This window comes from Harpia harpyja, chromosome 3 (assembly GCF_026419915.1).
Source record: "Harpia harpyja isolate bHarHar1 chromosome 3, bHarHar1 primary haplotype, whole genome shotgun sequence".
Lineage (NCBI taxonomy): Eukaryota > Metazoa > Chordata > Aves > Accipitriformes > Accipitridae > Harpia > Harpia harpyja.
The window spans coordinates 63,966,947-63,988,260 of NC_068942.1; the positions used below are offsets into that span (position 1 = coordinate 63,966,947).

The 21,314-nt window shown below is 45.0% G+C and overlaps 1 protein-coding gene across 1 annotated transcript in view; it reads left to right on the plus strand.

The window, feature by feature from the left end:
• The first annotated feature begins 9,391 nt into the window (after positions 1–9,391).
• KCNK13 (potassium two pore domain channel subfamily K member 13) overlaps positions 9,392–21,314 on the plus strand; it is an 82,837-nt gene continuing 70,914 nt past the window's right edge. Inside the window, exon 1 of the mRNA XM_052782963.1 lies at positions 9,392–9,797. Within this exon, the coding sequence (XP_052638923.1) occupies positions 9,461–9,797 (337 nt within the window). The 5' untranslated portion in view covers positions 9,392–9,460. The remainder of the gene's footprint in view (positions 9,798–21,314) is intronic.

The following is a 21,314-nucleotide window of genomic DNA, read 5'->3' on the forward strand; positions in this document are numbered from 1 at the left end:
CAGAAAATGCTATTTAATAACAATTTTCTAGATATGCAGCCTCTCAGGTGCCAGGACAGACTTAAGAACACTTCTTAAGTGTCCGAATAAAATTTTAATTTTTTTCTTGTGCAGAATATTTTTAAATTCTATTTTTCATACCACCCTAACCATTTTTTGTTTCATGTCAGGGCCATAACATTTGGAAAGTGGAACTATGAATAAAGAGGAGAAAACAGATGACCCACAGCAGAATGTATGACATACATAACTGGATTTGAATCTGGGATCTTTGGTTAAAGTGATATTTAGGTCTGAGACCTGTGTGCTTCTCCTTTATTTTTAAAAGGTAGTTTGAATTAAAAAAAAAAAAGGAAAAAAAAAGGCAATAGCATTGTCTGTAGAAGTAATTGTTATTCAGCATAACATCTTTTTTACTCAATAAATTGCTGATGAATTTCTCTTGCTACTGCTGAGAATGAATCTGTTCTGGTGCCCCTTTAAAGTTACGTGCTCTCCATAACAACAACAGTCTAAGAATTTATTGTTAATGCATATCGATACATGCTGGTGCAAATGATGTGCATACATTTCTGCAGTGCTGCTAATTAGGTTGTAAAGAAGTAGTGCATTTTTTTGTGCCTAAGTGGCTAAAACCATTTGATCAAGCCCTAGCCAATCTAATGGCTAATGCAGTTGGTTATGTTTTGTAAAAGCTCAACTGACTCCTAACCCCCAGCTGTACAAAGTCCCATACTGGTGTTATAAACTGTCCATCAGAGAGGTCACAGCATGGAAAGGAAGCAAACTCTGCAGAGCTGCCATACACCTTGCAGGAGAGATCAAGGTGGATGACTGGAAATGTGGTTTCACAATGGCACTTCAATATTGGACTGCATTGCTGTAGCCATTAACCTGGGATAGTATCAGTTTACTCCCTCCTGGGACAAGGAAGGAAACTTCGTGGTTACTTGTGATTCTGAAAAGGTTCACTCTTCTGTCAAGGGCAGCGTAACATTGTGCAGTTTCTTACTGGAGTCACATAGTAAAGCAGTGACCTAATTTTGGTTTGCTTAAGACCATGATACAGTGATCTGTCTAGCATCTTTTCACAGCACTTGAGATTAAATCCAGCATCACAGAAGGTAAGAAGGTGTAAAAGGTATCATGCGTTTTGTTCTGTGCTAGGTGTGCAAACATGCAACATTATAGCTGTCTTGTTTGGTGTCTTTCCTAAATGCGTCAACGTGCTTTTTTCAGCAATTAGTGATATGTTCATTCCTTGTACTTTCTTCTGCTAAGGCTTTATATGGTTTTGATATTCCAGCCTGTCTTCCAGTAAACAAATATGAACACAGGAACAGAAATAACTGCACAAAAAATTCCAAGTAAATGAAAATTAATAGAGATGTGATACCAAGAACTGAATATCAAAATCAGTAAATTAAAGAAATATATATTCACTGTGACATATGCTGGCTACCCAATGTGTGTATTTGAAAAGCTAGAATGGAGATGTAATGTTCTTTATAATGCTAGATGCCACCTAATCCCACAGATAGTTCTACTGGCATCAATAAAGTTGCTTGACCTTTTACAGCTGTGGAATTAATCACTGTGACCCAGGATGTCACAATTTTAGCTGAACACTGACAGTAGTCACACAATTCCCTCTCTCTTAACTGACTTTCTTTTAATCTGAGCAACTGTAACTGCCATCCTGAAGGGCAAAAGAAAGAAACATAGCAAAAAGTACTGGAGGCTGAAAGGAGCTGTGTAAGTTCAGAGAAATAAGTTCCTATGTTAATCTACAGTCTTTGTATCCTTGGCTTTTTTTCTTTTTGTAATATACTAGCTTTTCTGCTTCTCCATTTATCAAAATTTTATCTCTACTCAAACTAATTCCCAGTTACTGCTTTCTAAATGTTGCTGCAGTGCTTTCAAGGTATTGTGACCCCATTGTATTAATCAGAGTAAAATGTTCATCCTTTAGTTGAAAGTATTTTCCATTGCTTAGGATGGAGGAATGCGAGGGGGCTGCTGGATTCTTTTACTAACTCTTTTTCTGACTCTGTTCTGACTTTACACAAGTTGATACGTGTGTCTCCATTTCTCCCTTAACATGCAAATCACTACCATACACAGTTCTAGTACCAATAAGCATGAACAAACAAAAAACTTTGCTCTGAATTCTGGTTGTTTGTTATGCAGTTTGGAAAACTAAGCTATCAACCCAGCCGTGTTTTTCTTACCTGTTGAAATGCTGGAAGATAAACAGCATGCAAATGTAAAGTGGCTTCCAAAAGTGGAAGCTGATCTTGAGGACAGCTCTTGAGGAGTTCCTTGTAGGAACTTTTAAGCCCTGTCTATCTCTGCCTCACTTTCCCAATTATAAAATTTAATTTGCAAATATCTTCAAAGAAAAATACCCCTATAGGGTATTCTCTAAGTGTAAGTGAAATATTGTCTTCCCCAAGAAGACTGGAATACAATTATCTTTATCAGCCACACTTTAGTAACTAATGTGAAACAGACAGAAAATGTTTTCACATTCCTCATTCCTGAAAATCTCTTTCTAGAGCACAAGTCTTATGCAGAGCAGCTGAGGGAACTGGGGTTGTTTAGCCTGGTGAAAAGGAGGCTGAGGGGAGACCTTATCGCTCTCCACAACTACCTGCAAGGAGGTTGTAGTGAGGTGGGTGCTGGTCTCTTCTGTCAGGTGGCTGGAGATAGGACGAGAGGAAATGGCCTCAAGTTGCAGCAGGGGAGGTTTAGATTGGATATTAGGAAAAATTTCTTTACTGGAAGGGTTGTCAGGTATTGGAACAGGCTGCCCAGGGAAGTGGCTGAGTCACCATCCCTGGAGGTGTTCAAAAAATGTGTAGGTGTGGTGCTTAGGCACATGGTTTAGTGGTGGACTTGGCAGTGCTAGGTTAACGGTTGGACTTGATGATCTTAAAGGTCTTTTCCAACCTAAATGATTCTATGATTATAGAATGGTATCATAGAATGGTTTGGGTTGAAAGGGACCTTAAAGATCGTCTAGTTCCAACCCCCCTGCCATTGGCAGGGACACCTTCCACTAGACCAGGTTGCTCAAAGCCCCATCCAACCTGGCCTTGAACACTGCCAGGGATGGGGCATCCACAACCTCTCTGGGCAACCTGTTCCAGTGCCTCACCACCCTCACAATGAAGGACTTCTTCCTTACACGTAATCTAAATCTACTCTCTTTCAGTTTAAAGCCATTACCCCTTGTCCCATCACTACACGCCCTTGTAAAAAGTCCCTATCTGGCTTTCTTGTAGGACCCCTTTACGTACTGGAAGGCTGCTATAAGGCCTCCCCAGAGCATTCTCTTCTCTTTGCCAGGCTGAACAACCCCAACTCTCTCAACCTGTCTTCATAGCAGAGGTGCTCCAGCCCTCTGATCATCTTTGTGGCCCTCCTCTGGACTCACTCCAACAGGTCCATGTCCTTCTTATGTTGGGGCCCCACAGCTGGACACAGTACTGCAGGTGGGGTCTCACAAGAGCGGAGTAGAGGGGGAGAATCACTTTCCTTGACCTGCTGGTCACACTTCTTTTGATGCAGCCCAGGATACGGTTGGCTTTCTGGGCTGCAAGGGCACATTGCCAGCTCATGTCCAGCTTTTCATCTACCAGTACCCCCAAGTCCTTCTCTGCAGGGCTGCTCTCAATACACTCATCACGCAGCCTGTATTTGTGCTTGGGATTGCCCCGACCCATGTGCAGGACCTTGCATTTGGTCTTGTTGAACTTCATGAGGTTTGCACAGGCCCACCTCTCAAGCCTGTCAAGGTCCCTCTGGATGGCATCCCTTCCCTCCAGTGTGTCGACCACACCACACAGCTTGCTGTCGTTGGCAAATGTGCTGAGGGTGCACTCAATCCCACTGTCCATGTCCCTGACAAAGATGTTAAACAGCGCCAGTCCCAATACCAACCCCCAAGGAATGCCACTCGTCACTGGTCTCCACTCAGACATTGAGCCATTGACAGCAACCCTTTGAGTGCAACAGTTCAGCCAATTCCTTTTCCACTGAGTGGTCAATCCGTCAAATCCATGTCTCTCCAATGTAGAGACAAGGATGTTGTGCAGGACAGTGTCAAATGCTTTGCACAAGTCCAGGTAGATGATATCCGATGCTCTTCCCTTATCCACCAACACTGTAAACCTGTCGTAAAAGGCCACCAAATTTGTCAGGCATGATTTGCCCTTAGCGAAGCCGTGTTGGCTGTCACCAGTCACCTCCTTATGTTCCATGTGCCTTAGCATAGTTTCCAGGAGGATCCACTCCATGATCTTGCTGGGGACAGAGGTGAGACTGACTGGCCCGTACTTCCCTGGGTCTTCCTTTTTTCCCTTTTTAAAAGTGGTGGTTATGTTTCCCCTTTTCCAGTCAGTGGGAACTTCCCTGGACAGCCACAACTTCTCAAATATGATGGATAGTGGCTTAGCCACTTCATCCGTCAATTCCCTCAAGACCCGCGGATGCATCTTATCAGGTCCCACAGACTTGTGCACCTTCAGGTTCCTTAGATGGTCTTGAACCTGATCTTCTCCTACCGTGGGTGGTTCTTCATTCTCCCAGTCCCTGCCTTTGCCTTCTGCGACTTGAGTGGTGTAGCTGGAGCACTTGCCAGTGAAGACTGAGTCAAAAAGTCATTGAGTACCTCACCCTTCTCCATGTTCCGGGTAACCAGTTCTCCCATTCCCTTCCAGAAAGGGCCCACATTTTCCTTAGTCTTCCTTTTATCATGGATGTACCTACAGAAGCCTTTCCTGTTGCCCTTGACGTCCCTGGCCAGATTCTATGATTCTGTGATTCCTTACTTCACATTCAGTAGGACTCCCCCAGAGATGCAATCTCTTTGAAACTCTTAGCAAAGCAACAGGGATGTTGAAAAGTTTAGCCTACTCTAGATGCCCCAAGTGTCACATATCCATGAAGTTTTGGAATTTTTTTTTTCAAGTTAGTTTGTTAACATCAAGGTTATTAAGTTCCAGAAGAAGTTTTGTTCAATGTCAAAGGTAATAGAAGGCTGGTTTCTTTGCTCCTCTAGCAAGATGTTTCATTATGTATAAAATTTTCTCAGGAGTAAATTGCAGCTCTCCCATAGCTTCTCCAAAGATAAGCAGTGCATTTTAGTTAAGTGTACCTGTACCAGCTTATCATTTCCAAAGGAGATAGTTAATTAAAAAGTACTGATGCTGTCAATGAGAAAGAGTAACTAAATCTCTGCATGAGTCTTCCAAGTAATTTGCTGATGCATTAATAATGTGACCAGACACTTGTTGGTAATCATTACTAGGGTACTCTGTGACTGTAGCTTTCTTAATTACAGGTTTATCATTTAAAATTATCAACAGAACTAGTAAATACATAGATTTTTTTCTATTATTTACAATCGTGCTAAGCCTTACCACCACCAATCTTTTTGTCACTAAATACCTGCACACACAGACACTAGGGAGCTGCGTGCTTGTGGTGTTGAGGGGTAGAGCAAACATAGCAGGTTTCCTGATAATGATGCCACAAGTGACTGTACTGAGGTTAATGGCAATTCAGTGTTCAGGCTCACAAGATGTTAACTTCAATTTGGGGTTAATTTAAATGTCAGCAAGATGTTTAACCATTTTTTTTTTTCACTCGAAACTAAAAGATAACTTTTTTTCCTTATGCTAGTGAATACATTGCATTTATTTATTCAACCTTGCTTGAATGCTCTGAATGGGTGACTGCATCATTACACTGTTTGTGCTCTCCACACACTCAAGTTTTTCTAGCTATCTACCCAAGAGCAGAGGGAATAGTGACCTTTTTTACAAGAAAGTATTCTTTAGAATAAGTACCTTAATTAAAACAGGGGAAGTAAAGGAAGAAAAGGAGCTTAAAACAACAAAAGGTGCCACACCTGTGATATTTGTCAGCCGCCTTCTCATTTTCTACTTCAGGATTCCAGCCAATATCAACTTACACTTGCTCTATACCTTAATAGTGAGCATGTCCTTAAAAAGCCACTTTCTCAAGAGATTAAATCACTGCACGTCCTTTATAGCATTTTAGTTTGGTGAAGATCAGATTTGAAAAATTAAGGGAACTTGCAATTTTTGATGCCCAGCAACAGTAGTATACTTTCAAAACTGTGCCAGATATTCTTACCTGCATTAATGTAATGCTCTCTCTACACCCAAGACCAACACAAAAATAACTATTCCTGACTAACAAAATAATATCCTCAACTCAATATCCTTGAATAATTTTCCTTGGATAATTCTTTGGATAATGTGATTGTTCTTCACATTCCTTTGGGCAATCACATTGATGTCATGGTTGCAAGCAGTTAAAAGCTCCTGTTCCCACTGTGCTAATCCAAGCCACCCAATAACAACTTCAGTGGATGGAGACTTCAGTGCCGACTGAGGGTGCTCAGGCAGTTCTGCTGTCTCTGCTGGCTGGGAGAGCACTGATTTAGATCCATCTTCCCTCTGGCTGGCAAAGACTGGCAAAGCAGGGAAATATAGGGGGGCTGTCCCTCTAATAGGAACTATCAATAATTTCAAAGATACACCAGCATTTTTTATGGAAGCATGCCGTTACCTTTAGCACTTGGCACAGAGTCTGATTAGTTTGACTGGCATCTCATCTTCCTCTTTTTTTGGCTGTTTAATGTCTTCCAGCATTGCTGCTAATTTTTATTGCCATATGTCAGTCTATGCTGAAGACTAAGGAGGAGGGAATAAAATCCTGTAACATGATGTGTTATGCATCACCTATGAATAACAACAAATACAAAAAAACAAAGAGGAAGCATGAGTCCCATTCATCCTCGGATGTTGGTTTACTGTGCAATGTGGGAAAAGGACTTGGCTTCTCTCTGTGCCTGCGGCCCAAGCAGATTCGTTGCCACACACTTGGTGATCGTCTCTCCAACACCAGCAGAGAACTGCCCACAGTCCACCCCCAGGGCTCAGACCAATACCAAACCCACCTCAGGCTGTGAGACCATCAATGACTCTTTGAATGTATGATTATCCACCATTAAGGGAGATTTCTAATTACTAAGACCTTAGTGTTCATTCCCATTGCATTTTAACTGCAATATAATTAATAGAAAATGAAAAAAAAAAAAAGTAGATCACAGAATCATAGACTTGTTTAGGTTGGAAAAGACATTTAAGATCATCAAGTCCAACTGTTAACCTGTGTTAGGACTGTGACAAGTCCACCACTAAACCATGTCCCTAAGCACCACTTCTACATGTCTTTTAAATTCCTCCAGGGATGGTGACTCAGCCACTTCCCTGGGCAGCCTGTTCCAAGGCTTGACAACCCTTTCTCAGTGAAGAAATTTTCCCTAATATCTAACCTAAACCTCCCCTGGCGCAACTTGAGGCCATTTCTTCTCATCCTATCACTTCTTACTTGGGACAACAGACCAACACCCACCTCACTACAACCTCCTTTCAGGTAGTTGTAGAGAGCGACAAGGTCTCCCCTCAGCCTCCTTTTCTCCAGGCTAAACAACCCCAGTTCCCTCAGCCGATCCTCATAAGACCCGTGCTCCAGGCCCCTCACCAGCTTGGTTGCCCTTCTCTGGACGCGCTCCAGCACCTCAATGTCTTTCCTGTAGTGAGGGGCCCAAAACTGAACACAGTACTCCAGGTGCGGCCTCACCAGTGCCGAGTACAGGGGGACGATCACTTCGCTGCTCCTGCTGGCCACGCTATTTCTGATACAGGCCAGGATGCCGTTGGCCTTCTTGGCCACCTGGACACACTGCCGGCTCATATTCAGCCGGCTGTCGACCAACACCCCCAGGTCTTTTTCCGCCGGGCAGCTTTCCAGCCACTCTTCCCCCAGCCTGTAGCGCTGCGTGGGGTTGTTGTGACCCAAGTGCAGGACCCAGCACTTGGCCTTGTTGAACCTCGTACAGTCAGCCTTGGCCCATCGATCCAGCCTGTCCAGATCCCTCTGGAGAGTCTTCCTACCCTCGAGTAGATCAACCCTCCCTCCCAGCTTGGTGTTGTCTGCAAACTTACTGAGGGTGCACTCAATCCCTACAACTATCACAACGACTTGAGATGTTGTAGTAATACCTCATTAACCTGCTTTCTAAAATAAAATATATGTAGGTTTTCTTCCACTGGAAAGAAAGAGCGTTTATATACTAGCATGTTTTACAGAGCTGAATTCTAGCCCCCAATTATTTTAAAGTAGAATTCAGCACTGTAGCAATTGCCAGATATTGCTGAGTTTAGCTTTTTCTTTTTATAGTAACAATGATTTTTCCAGAAGGTTTGGATCGAGAGCTCTTTGACCCCGAAAATAATGCATTTTTAAACCCCACGGCAGCTGAAGAGCTGCCTCCGTCTTCCACACACGGTTTCCCATCGACTGCGCAGTATTGGAAGACGGAGATGTGAGAACTGGTCGAGAAGGCAATCAGTAACCAGGCCCGTAGAGAAAGAGGTGCCCTCTTTTGGCAAAAGGGAGTAATTTCTCTTGCTTTGATACTAGGGGCATATATATCATCAGCTGCAGATTTTTCCTCCCGGTCTCCGTAAGAGGCCCCGTTACGCTGGGCGGCACAGCGCTCCTCCGCCCCGCGGCCCGGGGCTGGGCAGAGGACGGGGCGGACGGCGGCCCCCGCCGCGGGCGGGAAGGCCGCGGGCGCCGGGGGGGGGGCAGCCCCCCGCCCCTCTGAGGGGTGGAGGCCGGGGGCAGCCGCCCTCCGGCGGCCCGACCTGCCAGGTGCCGGCCCGGCCCGGCCCGCCCTAGCCCTGCCCGGGGCAGCGGGGCGACCCTCGGGGGCGGCGGCCCCGCCTCTGCTGAGGGGAGCTTCCCTCAGGGGCCGGGCCCGGCCCGGTCCGCGGCTCCCCGGTGGCCGTGGCGCCGGCGGCCCGGGGTCGAGGGCAGCCGCGTCCCGCCGAGCGGCGGGGGAGGGCGACGGGGCGAGCTGCCGCCGGTCCCGCCTCGCCCCCCCCGGCGGGCAGGAGGCGCCTGGCGGTGCCTGTCCCGTCGCCCCGCTCCGACGTGCTCGGGGCGGGGGAAGGAAGGGGATATGAAACCGGCGGAGACGGGAGCCCGGCGCGGGGCCGGGGCGCGGCAGGGCTGAGGGGCCCCTGCGGGCCGGGACGGGCCGGGACGGGCGGGTCCCTCGCCCGCGGGATGCGCCGCAGCCCGGAGCCCGTCCGCCGCGGGGCCGTGCCGGGCGCGGCGGGGCAGCGCCCTGCCCCCGGGGCGGAGGTGCCGGCCGGCTCCCGGGAGGAGAGCCGCTCGCCGCCGCCGGGCTTCGCGGCGCCCTGAGCTCTGCGGCCGCGGCCCCGCGCACGCCCGGCGGGCGGCGCCGGGATGCCCGGCGGCGGCGGCGGCGGCGGCGGCGGCGGCGGCGGCGGCGGCGGGAGGGCCCCGACGTAGCGTGGCGGCGCGGCAGCCCGGTCCCGCGGGGCGGAGGATGGCGTGTCGCGGCGGCTGCTGCTCCAGCGCGGGTCGCCTGAACGCGGACAACGCGCGGTTCCTCCTGCTGGCGGTGCTGATCGTGCTGTACATGCTGTGCGGAGCCGCCGTCTTCTCGGCCATCGAGCTGCCCACGGAGCGGGAGGCCAAGGAGCGCTGGGAGGAGCGGCTGGAGAACTTCACCCGGCGCCACAACCTCAGCCGCGCCGAGCTCCGGCACTTCCTCCGGGAGTACGAGGAGGCCAGCGTGGCCGGCATCCGCGTCGATGACATCCGGCCCCGGTGGGATTTCACCGGCGCTTTCTACTTCGTGGGCACCGTCGTTTCCACTATCGGTGAGCGGCGGGACCCGCCGGCGGCGGCGGCGGAGGGACGGGCGGGGGACGGGGCGGCGGCGGCGGCGGCGGGGCGAGGGCGGGGGCGGCCGGAGGTGCGCAGCCCCCTCTCTGCTCGCCCGGCTCCGCGGGCTCGGCGCGGGCTTCGTGCCGGTGCCGGGCACGGTCCTGTCTCCTCGCTGCTCTTTTTCCTCCCTCCTCCTGTCAAAGAGGCACTGCCGCGGGGAGCACCACGCCTGCGGAGCGCGCTTTCCCCTGCAGCGCCCCAGAAGCCTTTGGAAGCCCGAGCGCCGGCAGCCCGGCCGGCTGCTCGCTCCGTGGGCGCCGTGCTCGGGGCGGGCAGGGCACCGGCCGCCAGAGTTTTCCCCGCGAGTTCCGCTTGCCTGCGCGGGGCAACCTGGCCTCGGCATGCGGTGGCAGACGTTGTGAGGGAACAGTCGCACCCAAAGCCGAAAGCTTTAAACGAACGCTGTATGTCTTTACATTCTGGGAAATCTTTAGCAAGTCTTAGATCTGGAGGTAGGTGGCTTCGTAGGCTGCAAGCTCAGAAGGGACCTTTCTGAGGATCTAGTCTGGTCTTAGCGAGAACCATAAAACAGATTCTGTAGCGTCCAGCTGCGAAGTGTACAACTTGGAAAGGCTGGGTTTCAAACCGCTTGGCTTTTTGCTCTTCTGGCTTTCGGAGGCAGAGCCAACAAGTCAGTGGGCGCTGCTTATTTCGTTTGTGAATAAACCCAAGTTTATTCAGGTTGAAGGAGCCTTCGGGGAAGGTGATATTGAATAGAAATTCCGAGGGGGCTGACGAGAGTACATTAAGATGAACAGGGACAGCACCAGGAACTGACATAAGCACCCCTGGGACCCCATGGGCGTCAACAGAAAGGCTTCATTCAGGCAGCTGCGAACAGCTAAAAGCCCCGGAGAAACTGAGCTTGCTTTAGTTAAAAGACAGGCAATCTTGTGCACATTTACCACTGTGATAAATGGGGTCACTGAATCTTAGTCATGGTATCTCCAATTCACATCAGTCTCCCTCCACATGTGAAATGCACGCTGAGGAATGATTGTTCAATTACCAACAGCAAATCTTCAGTAAATCTCCATTAACACTTGTTCCCTGAAGAGGTGTTTTGAGATGCCTTGCTTTACGTGGGACGTGTGAGAGTTTGTGCTGTCCTGCAGTTTGTAGAATACCTGACATTTCCCAGTGGTTCTGCTCAACCTCTCCCTAGCACTGAGTTTCTTAGGTCTGGAGTTAATTTTGTTGTGAAAGATGTCATCGGGATGGTTTTATATTTCCTCAGGGCATCAAGATTTGAGTGGTTTGTGTCCTTACACCTTAAGTCTGTAACACCCAAGAACTATGCTTAGATGTTCTGCTGAACTGGTAATTTAAAGCATTCTCCTGCAGGCTCTGCAACCACATGCTTATTTTTGTCAACCGTATTGGTGTCCTAACAATAGATTTTGTTTTACACGTCTCATATCAATATTTTTGCTCTCTTCTCAGCCCTTTCCAAATGGCCCACGTCTTCTTTCATGCCCCAGTATGTTGTCCAGAATTAATATATTACTCCAGCTGCAACCTTGCTAGTTCCGAGGAAAGTGGAAGGATTATTTCATGCTTTTTTCAGTCTATCTTTCTGGTGGCTATATACACTTCTACAGCTAAATAAAATTTGGTGCCTTCAGTTAAAAGCACTTTTTCAGGAGTAGGTGCTTTTATGGCATGTTCCTAGTATCAGCTAACCTTCTACACTCAGTACTATGTGCTGGTATAGAAGCTTTTGATTTAGCAGGTAAATTGTTGTAAAAGCAATCATCTTTTATTTCTTTTGTACTTTATATTATTTTTTTTCTCTTTTGCATAGTGGAAATTATTTTGCTACTCCACCAGAGTAAATTTATTTCTTCTGCAGTAAATACAGGAAACTTAGCCACTTTGATATACTGCTAAAGCATCACTCAAACATTACCTGTAGCACCAGCTACTTCCAGTACTTTAGCTAGAAAGAAATACCATAATGTATTTTTGGCTTTCAGAGGAAAGAAGAGTTTTAAAATATCTAAGGGAATAATACTGTCTTTTTAATTAAGATTCACACAAAATGTTTGTCACATAGGTATCGGAGCATGATACTGGTGCATCTAGTCAAGAGGTCAAAACTAAATATAACTAGCCTATTTTCATTTGTCAAGAAAATACAAAGCTAAACAGAGCTGAACTAATAAAAAATAATTTGTTTTTTCTCAGTTTAGTGATGTAGAATTTGTTCCATAAAAGGGTTCATTCCTATCAACGCTCAGCCTGTAACTCCTATATTCTGGTGTGTCTTTTGCTTAGTGTGATCCAGCACTAAGGTTACCTATACAGTAAGCGGAAACATTAGAAATGTAAGAAGGTAACCACAAATACCTGCCTAGACTAGCCAGGAGGTGACCCCAAGGAGGAAGGTGGGGTCAAAGCCTCTCCATCTCATGAAGGCAGGTGCCTAACTCTAACCTACAGGGAGGAGCCCACATGTGTGTAGTGGGCTCCTCCATAAGCCCACTCTGGTTTCCGATCAGCCCTTTGTCACATAATGTAGTGTCCGTTTTGCCTAGAAATCAGGTGGTAGTAGTACTGTCTCAGGATGTGAGAGATCAAAACAACTTCTTTCTCAGCAAGGACTTGAAGCAACATCCCAGTGTCTCAGCAGAGTGCCCTGACCACTGGTCTAGAGAATAATTTCAAGTCAGGACTCTCAGTGTTTTCTGTTGAAACTCTTCCACTTTGCATAGGCTAATAAAATATCCTGCAGACCAGAAAGTAAAACGTGATCTAAGTCCCCATTTGCACTTCAGTGAATCTTTATGTGGTTTATACAGGGGGGTACAGCGTTCAGCAGGCTCTGGGTGTTCAGCAGCATTAGACTGTAAGGGTTGCAATCGTCAGCAGGCACTCTGACGTCTAAGGACCTCTGTGGTACCTTGGGACAGTAGTGCCTCCAAGAGGTAGGGAACTGCTGCCCATGTGTTTTGAAGATCTGCGCATTGGATCACTGCTTATCTTTCGTGACAGACACCTGGGCACCCCAGTTCCACTGGAAATAGGTGGACACTACTACCCTTGAGCAATACAGAGGGTTAGCATACTGGGATATTTGCAGCATGTAGATCCTCCTCTGCTCTTTGAAACCATTGGAAAAAACTGTTATTGACTTCAGTTGCATCAAACGAAGAATTTATCAATGCATCAAGACACCCTTATCTCATGTACAGCTGTTTTTCTTTGAATAACTTAAGAAAATTGAAAGGACTTTGTTTCCTTTTTCTTTTTTAGAAAAACACCTATGCCCACCCCAGCCCGTATTATTATCTTGAGTAAAACCTGTTTATTTTCACTGTAAATGGAATAAAATGTATCTTGGCATAAAGGAATAGCCTGAAGCAACTCCTCAAACTGACGTATGATATGGCTGCCCTTTTCACAGACTGGTGGAGGTTGGAGGGAATCTCTGGAGATTGTCTAGTCCAACCCCTGCACTCCAAGCAGGGTCAGCTACAGCCGGCTGCTCAGGGCTGCGTCCTGTCAGGGTTTGGAGGTCTCCATGGATGGAGACTTCATAAGCCCTCAGGGCAACCTGTGCCAGTGTCTGACCACCCTCACAGTAAAAGAAGGTTTTTCTCTCTTGTTCAAATGGAATTTCCTGTATTTGAATTCGTGCCCGTTGCCTCTTGTCTTTTCTGTGTGAACTGTCTAAAAGCAGTGAGGCAAAGGAGGAAATTATACCATCTTCACAAAATGAGGTACATTTTCTGGAGAAATTGTCAAAATTTGCATCCTTCCTCTCTGCAAGAAGCTGCAGCATGTTGGGCTGGAAGTGTAAAGTCTTGGTGCGAGGTGAGAAAAGAGATTTGTCCACCGATGCATCACCTGGGCCCAAGAGGTAGAATTTCCTGGAGCAAAGGGTGAGATTTTTACCATAGAGAGTGACGAGCAACCACATGGCATATCGTACAGAATGGGTAGAAGGAGTCACCTCCTAGAAGCAGCCTAGAGAGCGTTGCTGATGGGAGCGTCATTTACTAATGGAGAAATCTGCATGGGGTGAGACAGCCGCACTGTCCATGTTACAGCAGTCTGTAGTGAAGGAGGGAGTGGTCATCAATGTCAGAGAAACTGCCTGTTTCCTCATTTGCACCTGCGTAAGTGCAGTACCTACTATTGAGTGGAATTACAGCAGTGCAAAACAAGAAGTGCGTGTGGGATAATGCCCAGCAAACCACCAAGGTCATTAAAACCGGAGAGCTGGGCTACTGCTTGTAGCCTTGAGATCACCCTGTCTTTACCATATGTAGAGTGAACAAAGGGTGGCAACTGCACCGAATGCTCCACCCGGGGCCAAGGGCCAAGCTTACTCCTGGTGTCACAGAGGCCAAAGGATGTGCCATCACCTAACCATACCATGCCTGAACTATTTGAACTTGTACAGTACAAGGTGCGTTGTTCTCCTAGCTAACGTTTTTCTTCTTTAAATACTGTTCATGCTGCAAGCAGCCCTAATAATTCAAAACAACCTGCTTTAGCCACTGAGCCATAACCAGCATCCCGTAATCCCAGGTGGGACAATGAGATAAGCTCACAGGAACTAGTGTTTTGCTTTTCATAGCTTCACTCAGTTTCTGGATTTTTCTAATCATAGATTCTGGGCTTCTCTTTCTTCTTGGTGAGCCAACACTTCAAGAAAGTTGTGCATATGCGGCAAGTGTGTTCTACCATTTAGAGGAAAGCAATACAAGTCAGTGCTTTTAGTTATGCTCCTAGCTGTGCCCCTTATTCATTAACAAAGTGTAAGTTTCATCTCTCTGCTTCACTTTATCCAGCCCAACAGCAAGAATAGAACCATTCTTTGACTCAGAGAGGCTAAGCTCATTTTTGTGCCCATAAAGTGTACTGTCTTTCTTGTCCCTGAACGTCAGTTGCCTAAACATGAACTCCAGAAAACACCATCAAGACCCTGAATCCTGTCCGGAATGCAACCCCTTATACATTTTATTTTAAAGAGATCCCTCTTTTCCTTAAAAACAGTGGCATGCAGCTGTTGAATAAAAGCATAGTGATTAAAGTTCTGCCACAAGAAGGGGAGTTTGGGTTTTGGTTCCCTGCTTTGAACACAGCTCTCACATTCTGGCTATTCTTGATGAAGGCTTCATTTAGTGGAGGGTGATGTGTACATAATTTTCAGTTTTATGGATCCTTTACTGATTCCAAGATGCTTTTCACCAAGGGTGCTGTCAGTGATGGAGATAATCCTATGAAGAACTCCTTGTTCAGCATGGGAGCTGTTTCAGATGATACCCTTCTGCAGTACATACCTTCACCCTGGTACGATGTACAGAACCAGAGCGTGCAACGACTAGATTACATGCCTGGAGCCACTAAGCCTCTGGGTCCTTTCCTGAATATAAAGTACTTTTTGTCATCTTGCCATACTCATCAGCAGGAGTGCAAAGATTGCACCAGGCTGTTCAGATTCTCTTTCAGATAAACAATTAAAACCAAAATATTTAGTTCCAACAAGCTCTGTTGAAGGTAACATATTGATGGTTTCCCTGCTTTCTTCTATTGTAGAGTGACCGGAGGGATAGGAATACCCCAGATATCAATGCAGGTCATGACTGCTTGAGTTAGTGTGACACCCATTCTCTCTTTCCCTTTCAATCTACCACATCCTGCAGTCTCTGACTTGACAAGTGTATTCCACTTGTACCCTGAAAAGGTGGAATACAGGTTACTGCATATCATGTCTACTGTCCTTTCCCTTTTGGCATACTTTAAAAATGATACTTAGTTTCCACCATGACAAAATATTCAAAGATCTCATAGTGCAGAAAACCAGGAATTCTGATGAGCAGAAATACTGTACAAGAAACAGCTTCATAAAAATGCCATTGCAGTAATTAATGCATCAACAACTGTATGGTGATAATTTAAAAGTGAAAAGTGCATCTGGCTGAGTCAGTAACGCTTAACAAGGAGGTGATATTTAGAAGGGAAGATTTTGCTTTGAAATATTTCACAGATAGACAAGAAACAAAATGAAAAAAAATTGCTACACTGGTTGCTTTGGAGGCTGTTTTTTCAGGAGGTATCGAAACAATCCTGCTGGCCTTCGTTGTGTAAATAGAACAGAACAGGGTTTATTTTTTTTTCCAAATACTGTAGCATTTACATTAAGAGAACTGCGAAGAGGATTTTAATTAAAGATGAAAAATATCTCACTCAGTAAATGTCTCAAAAGTGGAGCTACAAAAGAAAGAGGAACAACAAGGCTTGCCCTGTGCCAACAAGAGGAAACAGCAGCCAGAAACGATGAAATCAGAGGCAGCAAAGAACAAGGTTTATTTGACATGCAGGAAGCTGGCAGAGTGAAAAAAAAAAAAAAGGGAAGAATGTTTCTTCTCTCATTTTGGTACTTTGAGAAGAAAGTTTTGTCTAGAGTATATACAAAAGTCTTTCATTAATTATAGGTCATCTTTAAAAATGCATTGTAATACTCCTGCATTGATAGCCCTGAGAGCCTAAAAGGTGTGTGTGCTCTGAGAGTGAGGATGGGATTGATTCCCTTCCCTTGGGCTTGGGAGGGTGCTTCAGGAAAGGCATCTCTAGAGCAAGAGGCTCTTCACTTTTCATTCCTGTCCTTCGCCTCTGTCGCCCTGCCCTGCCCTGCCCCGCCGTCCCGTCTCCCCCCGCCCTGCCCCATGTTCCGTGTTTGCCAATAAGGGGTGCTTAGGCTGATGCTTTAGGGATGTTGCAGGTAAACAGGCCATTTACTTACCTTACAGAAGTAACCAAGTAGCTGTCAACTAGCTTAACTTGTAATTGCTACCAGCCTAGGACTGCATCTGTTAATAAATTAGGACTTTCCCCACCTTTGAAAGACTTACATGCTCATGTGAATGGTTCACTATAACTTACTGAAAGTTTTCTCTAATTTATGACAGATCTGCATAAAGCAAAGATGTAGGAAAAAATGTGAAAAGGAGAACAGCAGTTACAATGACAGGATGGCCACCAGTCTCTGCTATACGCAGAACAAAATAGAAATCTTCAAACAAAGCAAACCATGTAATAGAAAGGAAGTATAAAATTAAATCAACCTGGAAATCCTTTTACAAGCAAGATCTAAAAAAGGTACAGGCGTGATAGCCTAGCATGTTCTCTCCTGGATACAGGTTAAAACACAGGGTTAAACCACATGGTTGTAACCCACAAGCTTACGGGAAAGGCCGGGTCAGTTCTTCTGTGTAAATTTTCTTACTTCTTTTAGTGCCAGAGTCTTCAAGTGATCTTCAAGTCATCCAATTTTACAGAATATATCTAAAATAGGTCAGAGGAATTAGTATGTCGTAGTGTGTCTGTTCCTCTCCCCTGACTGGAAAAAAACAGCTGAGGTGCCAAGTCCAAAGGTAGATATTTATACTATTGGTGTTGAAATTTAGATGAAATAAATCCCACCCTAGCAATCTAAAGATGGGCACCTAGGCAGCAGCAGAACCAAATCGGCATGCCACTGTTGGTAACACTGACTATAACTTCTCTGCCCTAGGTTCTCTCTCTCTCTTAAACGAGATCAGTAAGTAGTTAAAACCACTCTGAAGTCTGTAGAGAAAATAATTTTGTCAGTTACACCTTCTCAAGAAGATTGGGATTAGTTTTTTTGTGAGGAGCTGGCAAGATTCTCCAGGGCATGACTTGATCATAATAGGGGATTTATTTATTTACAGGTGTATGTTCTGGGACATGAGCACAAGTTCTCTGGCAAGTTTTTGAAACATAGAAGCAACTTGGGAGGAGTCCTTTCTGGATTTGACTCTAGCCTAGTTTCAATGGAAGTGCAGAAAGCAACTTCTCTGACCACAGAGTGGCAGAGTTCATTATTCTTTAGTGGAGAGGGAGGAAGGAACAGAAAACCAGGAGATTTCAAGACCAAAACTTTTAATAAACTCCTAGATCTGCATTGTGCTATCGTAGAGGAACCAAAACTAAAGAAAAAATGAGTTAAGGCAGGCTAGCAGTTTCTCGGACAAAAGGTATGAATGATGCTGGCTCAAGTGATCCAAGTGTAGAAGGAGCACAGGAACTGTCATAAAAGACCAAAATGTCTAAATTTTAAGTTGGTTATTGATTTCAGTCACAAGAAGGAAGCATATAGAAAATGGATAGAAAATAAGATCAGTGAAGACAAATAAAAGGAGTAGTATGGAAATACAGGAACAGAATAAAAAGTCCACCCTCTCAAAACATGGTCCTATTAGCGAGGCATATCAAGGGTGATGTGAACTCATTCATCAGCACAATACTGATGAGAAAGACTAAGAAAAATATTGGTCTGCTGTATAGAAAAGAGGAAGAGCTCCCAACAAATGATTCCAAGGCGGCTGAAACATTTAATGCCTTTTTATGCATCAGTCTCCTGAAAAGGTCAACTCTGCACTGATGTGTGGTACAATTAACACTTGTGATAAAGGAGAAAGTAAAAGAACAAAAATCTGTCAGATCTTTTCAAATCATTTAAGCCAACTCAACTGCATTCTGGAATATTCAAAGAAATGACTAAAGCAATAAGGAGCCCTTTGGCAACTCATGGAAGGGGCTGAAATTCCAGGCAACATACAATGGCAAACGTTTTGCCGGTCTTTAAAAAAGGGTTGATGACAGGAAGGAATTAAAAAAGAAAGTTATATCCCAAACAACTTAACCTTAATTCACTGAAAATTGCTTGAATGGGTAATCAGATCAACTATTTGTGAACATCAAAATGGAAACAGGAAGTCAAGTAATATTCAACATGAAATTACCAAAAGTAGATCTTGTCAAATTTAGTCTGTTCTGTTGCATGACAAGGTAACTAGCCCTGTGGATAAGAAATAAGCAACTGATATCAGGTATTTTGACTTCAGCATGACTTTTGACATTGCCTCACATTTGATAAGCAACCTTAGGAAAGTGGTTGGGATGAATTAGCAATGGGACCAGCTAGAAATTGTATTCACTGACTAGTTTTCATTGGATCACTGTCAGAATAGAAGGATGTCTCAAATGGGGTTCTGCAGGGGCCTGCTGCCTGTCTCTGGTACAGAACTGTTGCTATGCCTTCGTAAAAAATTTTTTTAAAATCACATTGAAATGTATGAGGAAGATTGCAGCGCAAATTTCCACTATATGCTGTACTGGGAAGCATTGTCTGGAATACATTTTTCAGATTTGGGCTGCTTCACTTCTAGAAACAGGGTCTGGAAGGAAATGATTGGTATCATCAGACATCTAGAAAACAGAACTTAAGCAAAAACTGGAAGAAATCAAGGAACTTGCACAGCTGAAAGAAGGGAATTAGTGAGGGAGAACATTATGTATGAAAATACGATGCAGGAAGGACTGAACACTCTTAAGTGCATGGCAGCTCGGACATAGGTTAATGGGCTTAAATGGCAACAAAGAAGATTCAGGTTATACATGAGAAAAAGCTTCCTAACACTAAGTAAAGTGAAGCAGTTGTGCAGTCTCCCTAGGAATGCCATAGAGGCTTCATCACCAGAGTCCTTTATACCCAGGTTAACCAGACAACCCACAAGAATGACTCTGGAATCTTTAATTCCATCACTGGGCAGTGAATGGATGACATGACCTTTTTATGCCTCTGCCAGAGCTTTTTTCCCTAGGTTCTATGATGGTATGTATTCATTATCCCTGTTACCCTAAAAAAAAAAAAAAAAAAAAAGGCAAGGTGTTCAGCACACTGCATGTAGAATCCTGTTCTTTGGTAATTTTTCACTTGTATTTTTAGAATGCAGACAAAAAGAATTAAATTTACATGGAACTTCATAGATTTATTTTTTTTAAACCTTCAGGAAATCAAAGCAACTTTTTAATATTAGGATGAAGCAGGCTTTGACATGCACAATTATGTTACCCTGCTTAGTATACATCTCAAATTAAATAAACTTTAAAAAAGCCTAAAATAGAACTGATCATGGACTGAAAAGCACTTAATTAAAGCAGTGAAATCAGATATAACAATATCTTTACTGCTGCTGGAATGGAAAAGGGTTCATCAAAAACCAGCTAAAAATAAACAGATCTTTACTTTGAAGAACTTGGTCCTGTAAGGAGCTAAGACTTTGCTGGAAGTCTCTATTTTGGCAGCTGTAATTAATTGTACCTCCTTCTGCTAGTGTTACATATACTGATATGACTTGGAGACAAAGAGCACAAGGAAAGTACTGTTATCCGTATTCAGCAGATGGAGAATTAAGACAATGAAATTCCATTTAAACTGAGCAGTGGATATTCTCCACTGTGCCTTCCACTGCTCCCTTCATCTCCCACTTGTTGAAAAGAGACACCTAGCAAAATAAACCAGTGCTCACTTTGGGGCTCTACACTTGCGTTGCTTTCCTGCAGAAACCAGGGGATGGGGGGAAATAAAGGGAGGAAGGGTGGCTGGGCATGCCCGGACCTTGCCTTCACGTATGGGTGGGACATGGCTGAGGCCACCGTTGTGGGATCCCACTTTTCAAACACAAACAGGTAATAAGTCTTAGGTATCTGAAATTGCTGGAAGGCCTAAATGATTTGGATGGCCAAATCCTATATTCAGGAGTGATTTAACGCAATTAAACTTTCTAAAAGTCCATATACTCCCAAGCCAAGTCATTTTTTTGCACAAAACACTGCTGGAAATGGAACATAGTCCTTCAGGTGACATGCAGCAGGGACCTTTGCAGGAGGTCTGTGTGTCCAAAGGAAATGTCGCAAGTTCGCTTGGTGAACATTGGAAGGAACATTGCAGGCAGCGCTGGACTGCCCAGCCTCCATCCCCAAGCCATTTACACTGCAGCCCTTTGCAGAAAGGCGAGTAGATCAGGAAACGCGCCGTGCTCACGGCTGCTTTTGCAGCTCCCTGGCAAAGACTGAGCATACAAATACCAGGCCAAGGAAAGCTCTGGTAGTGTTGGCTTTCTCCAGATGGGCCAACTGGAGAATGGGTCCATTCTGCAGGTGGGCCACTCTCCAGCTTACTCACCTTGTGAAAAGATCTCCCTGCTATAATTCTACTAATTCTGCCTAATACTTACTTCTAAGGCATCTGTAATTTTCCAAGCCAGAAGTTTCCTGAGGAGCATGCTGCAGGCTGAGCTGGAGATTAATTCTATGTATTGGAGCACACAGCAAATGAGGGTTTTCTGACTGGAGTGGTGACACATGCAGTACTAAGTTTTCCTATTTCCTGGAGGGAAAATTACTTTTTTAATTGAGAGCAAAAGCCTAATCAGGGCTGAGAACATTAGACATGCCATGAAGTAGGATAAGTTGGATGAAGAAAAGAAAAACACTAATTTAAACAAATTACTTGCTGGTTATGGGAGCAGTCTTAATTTGTCCAGTGGATGAATTCTAGGAATAGAGGGTCTAGGTATACCAAATAGTGAGATTGTTAAAAAAAAAATGAGAGAGACTATATTGACTTAAGT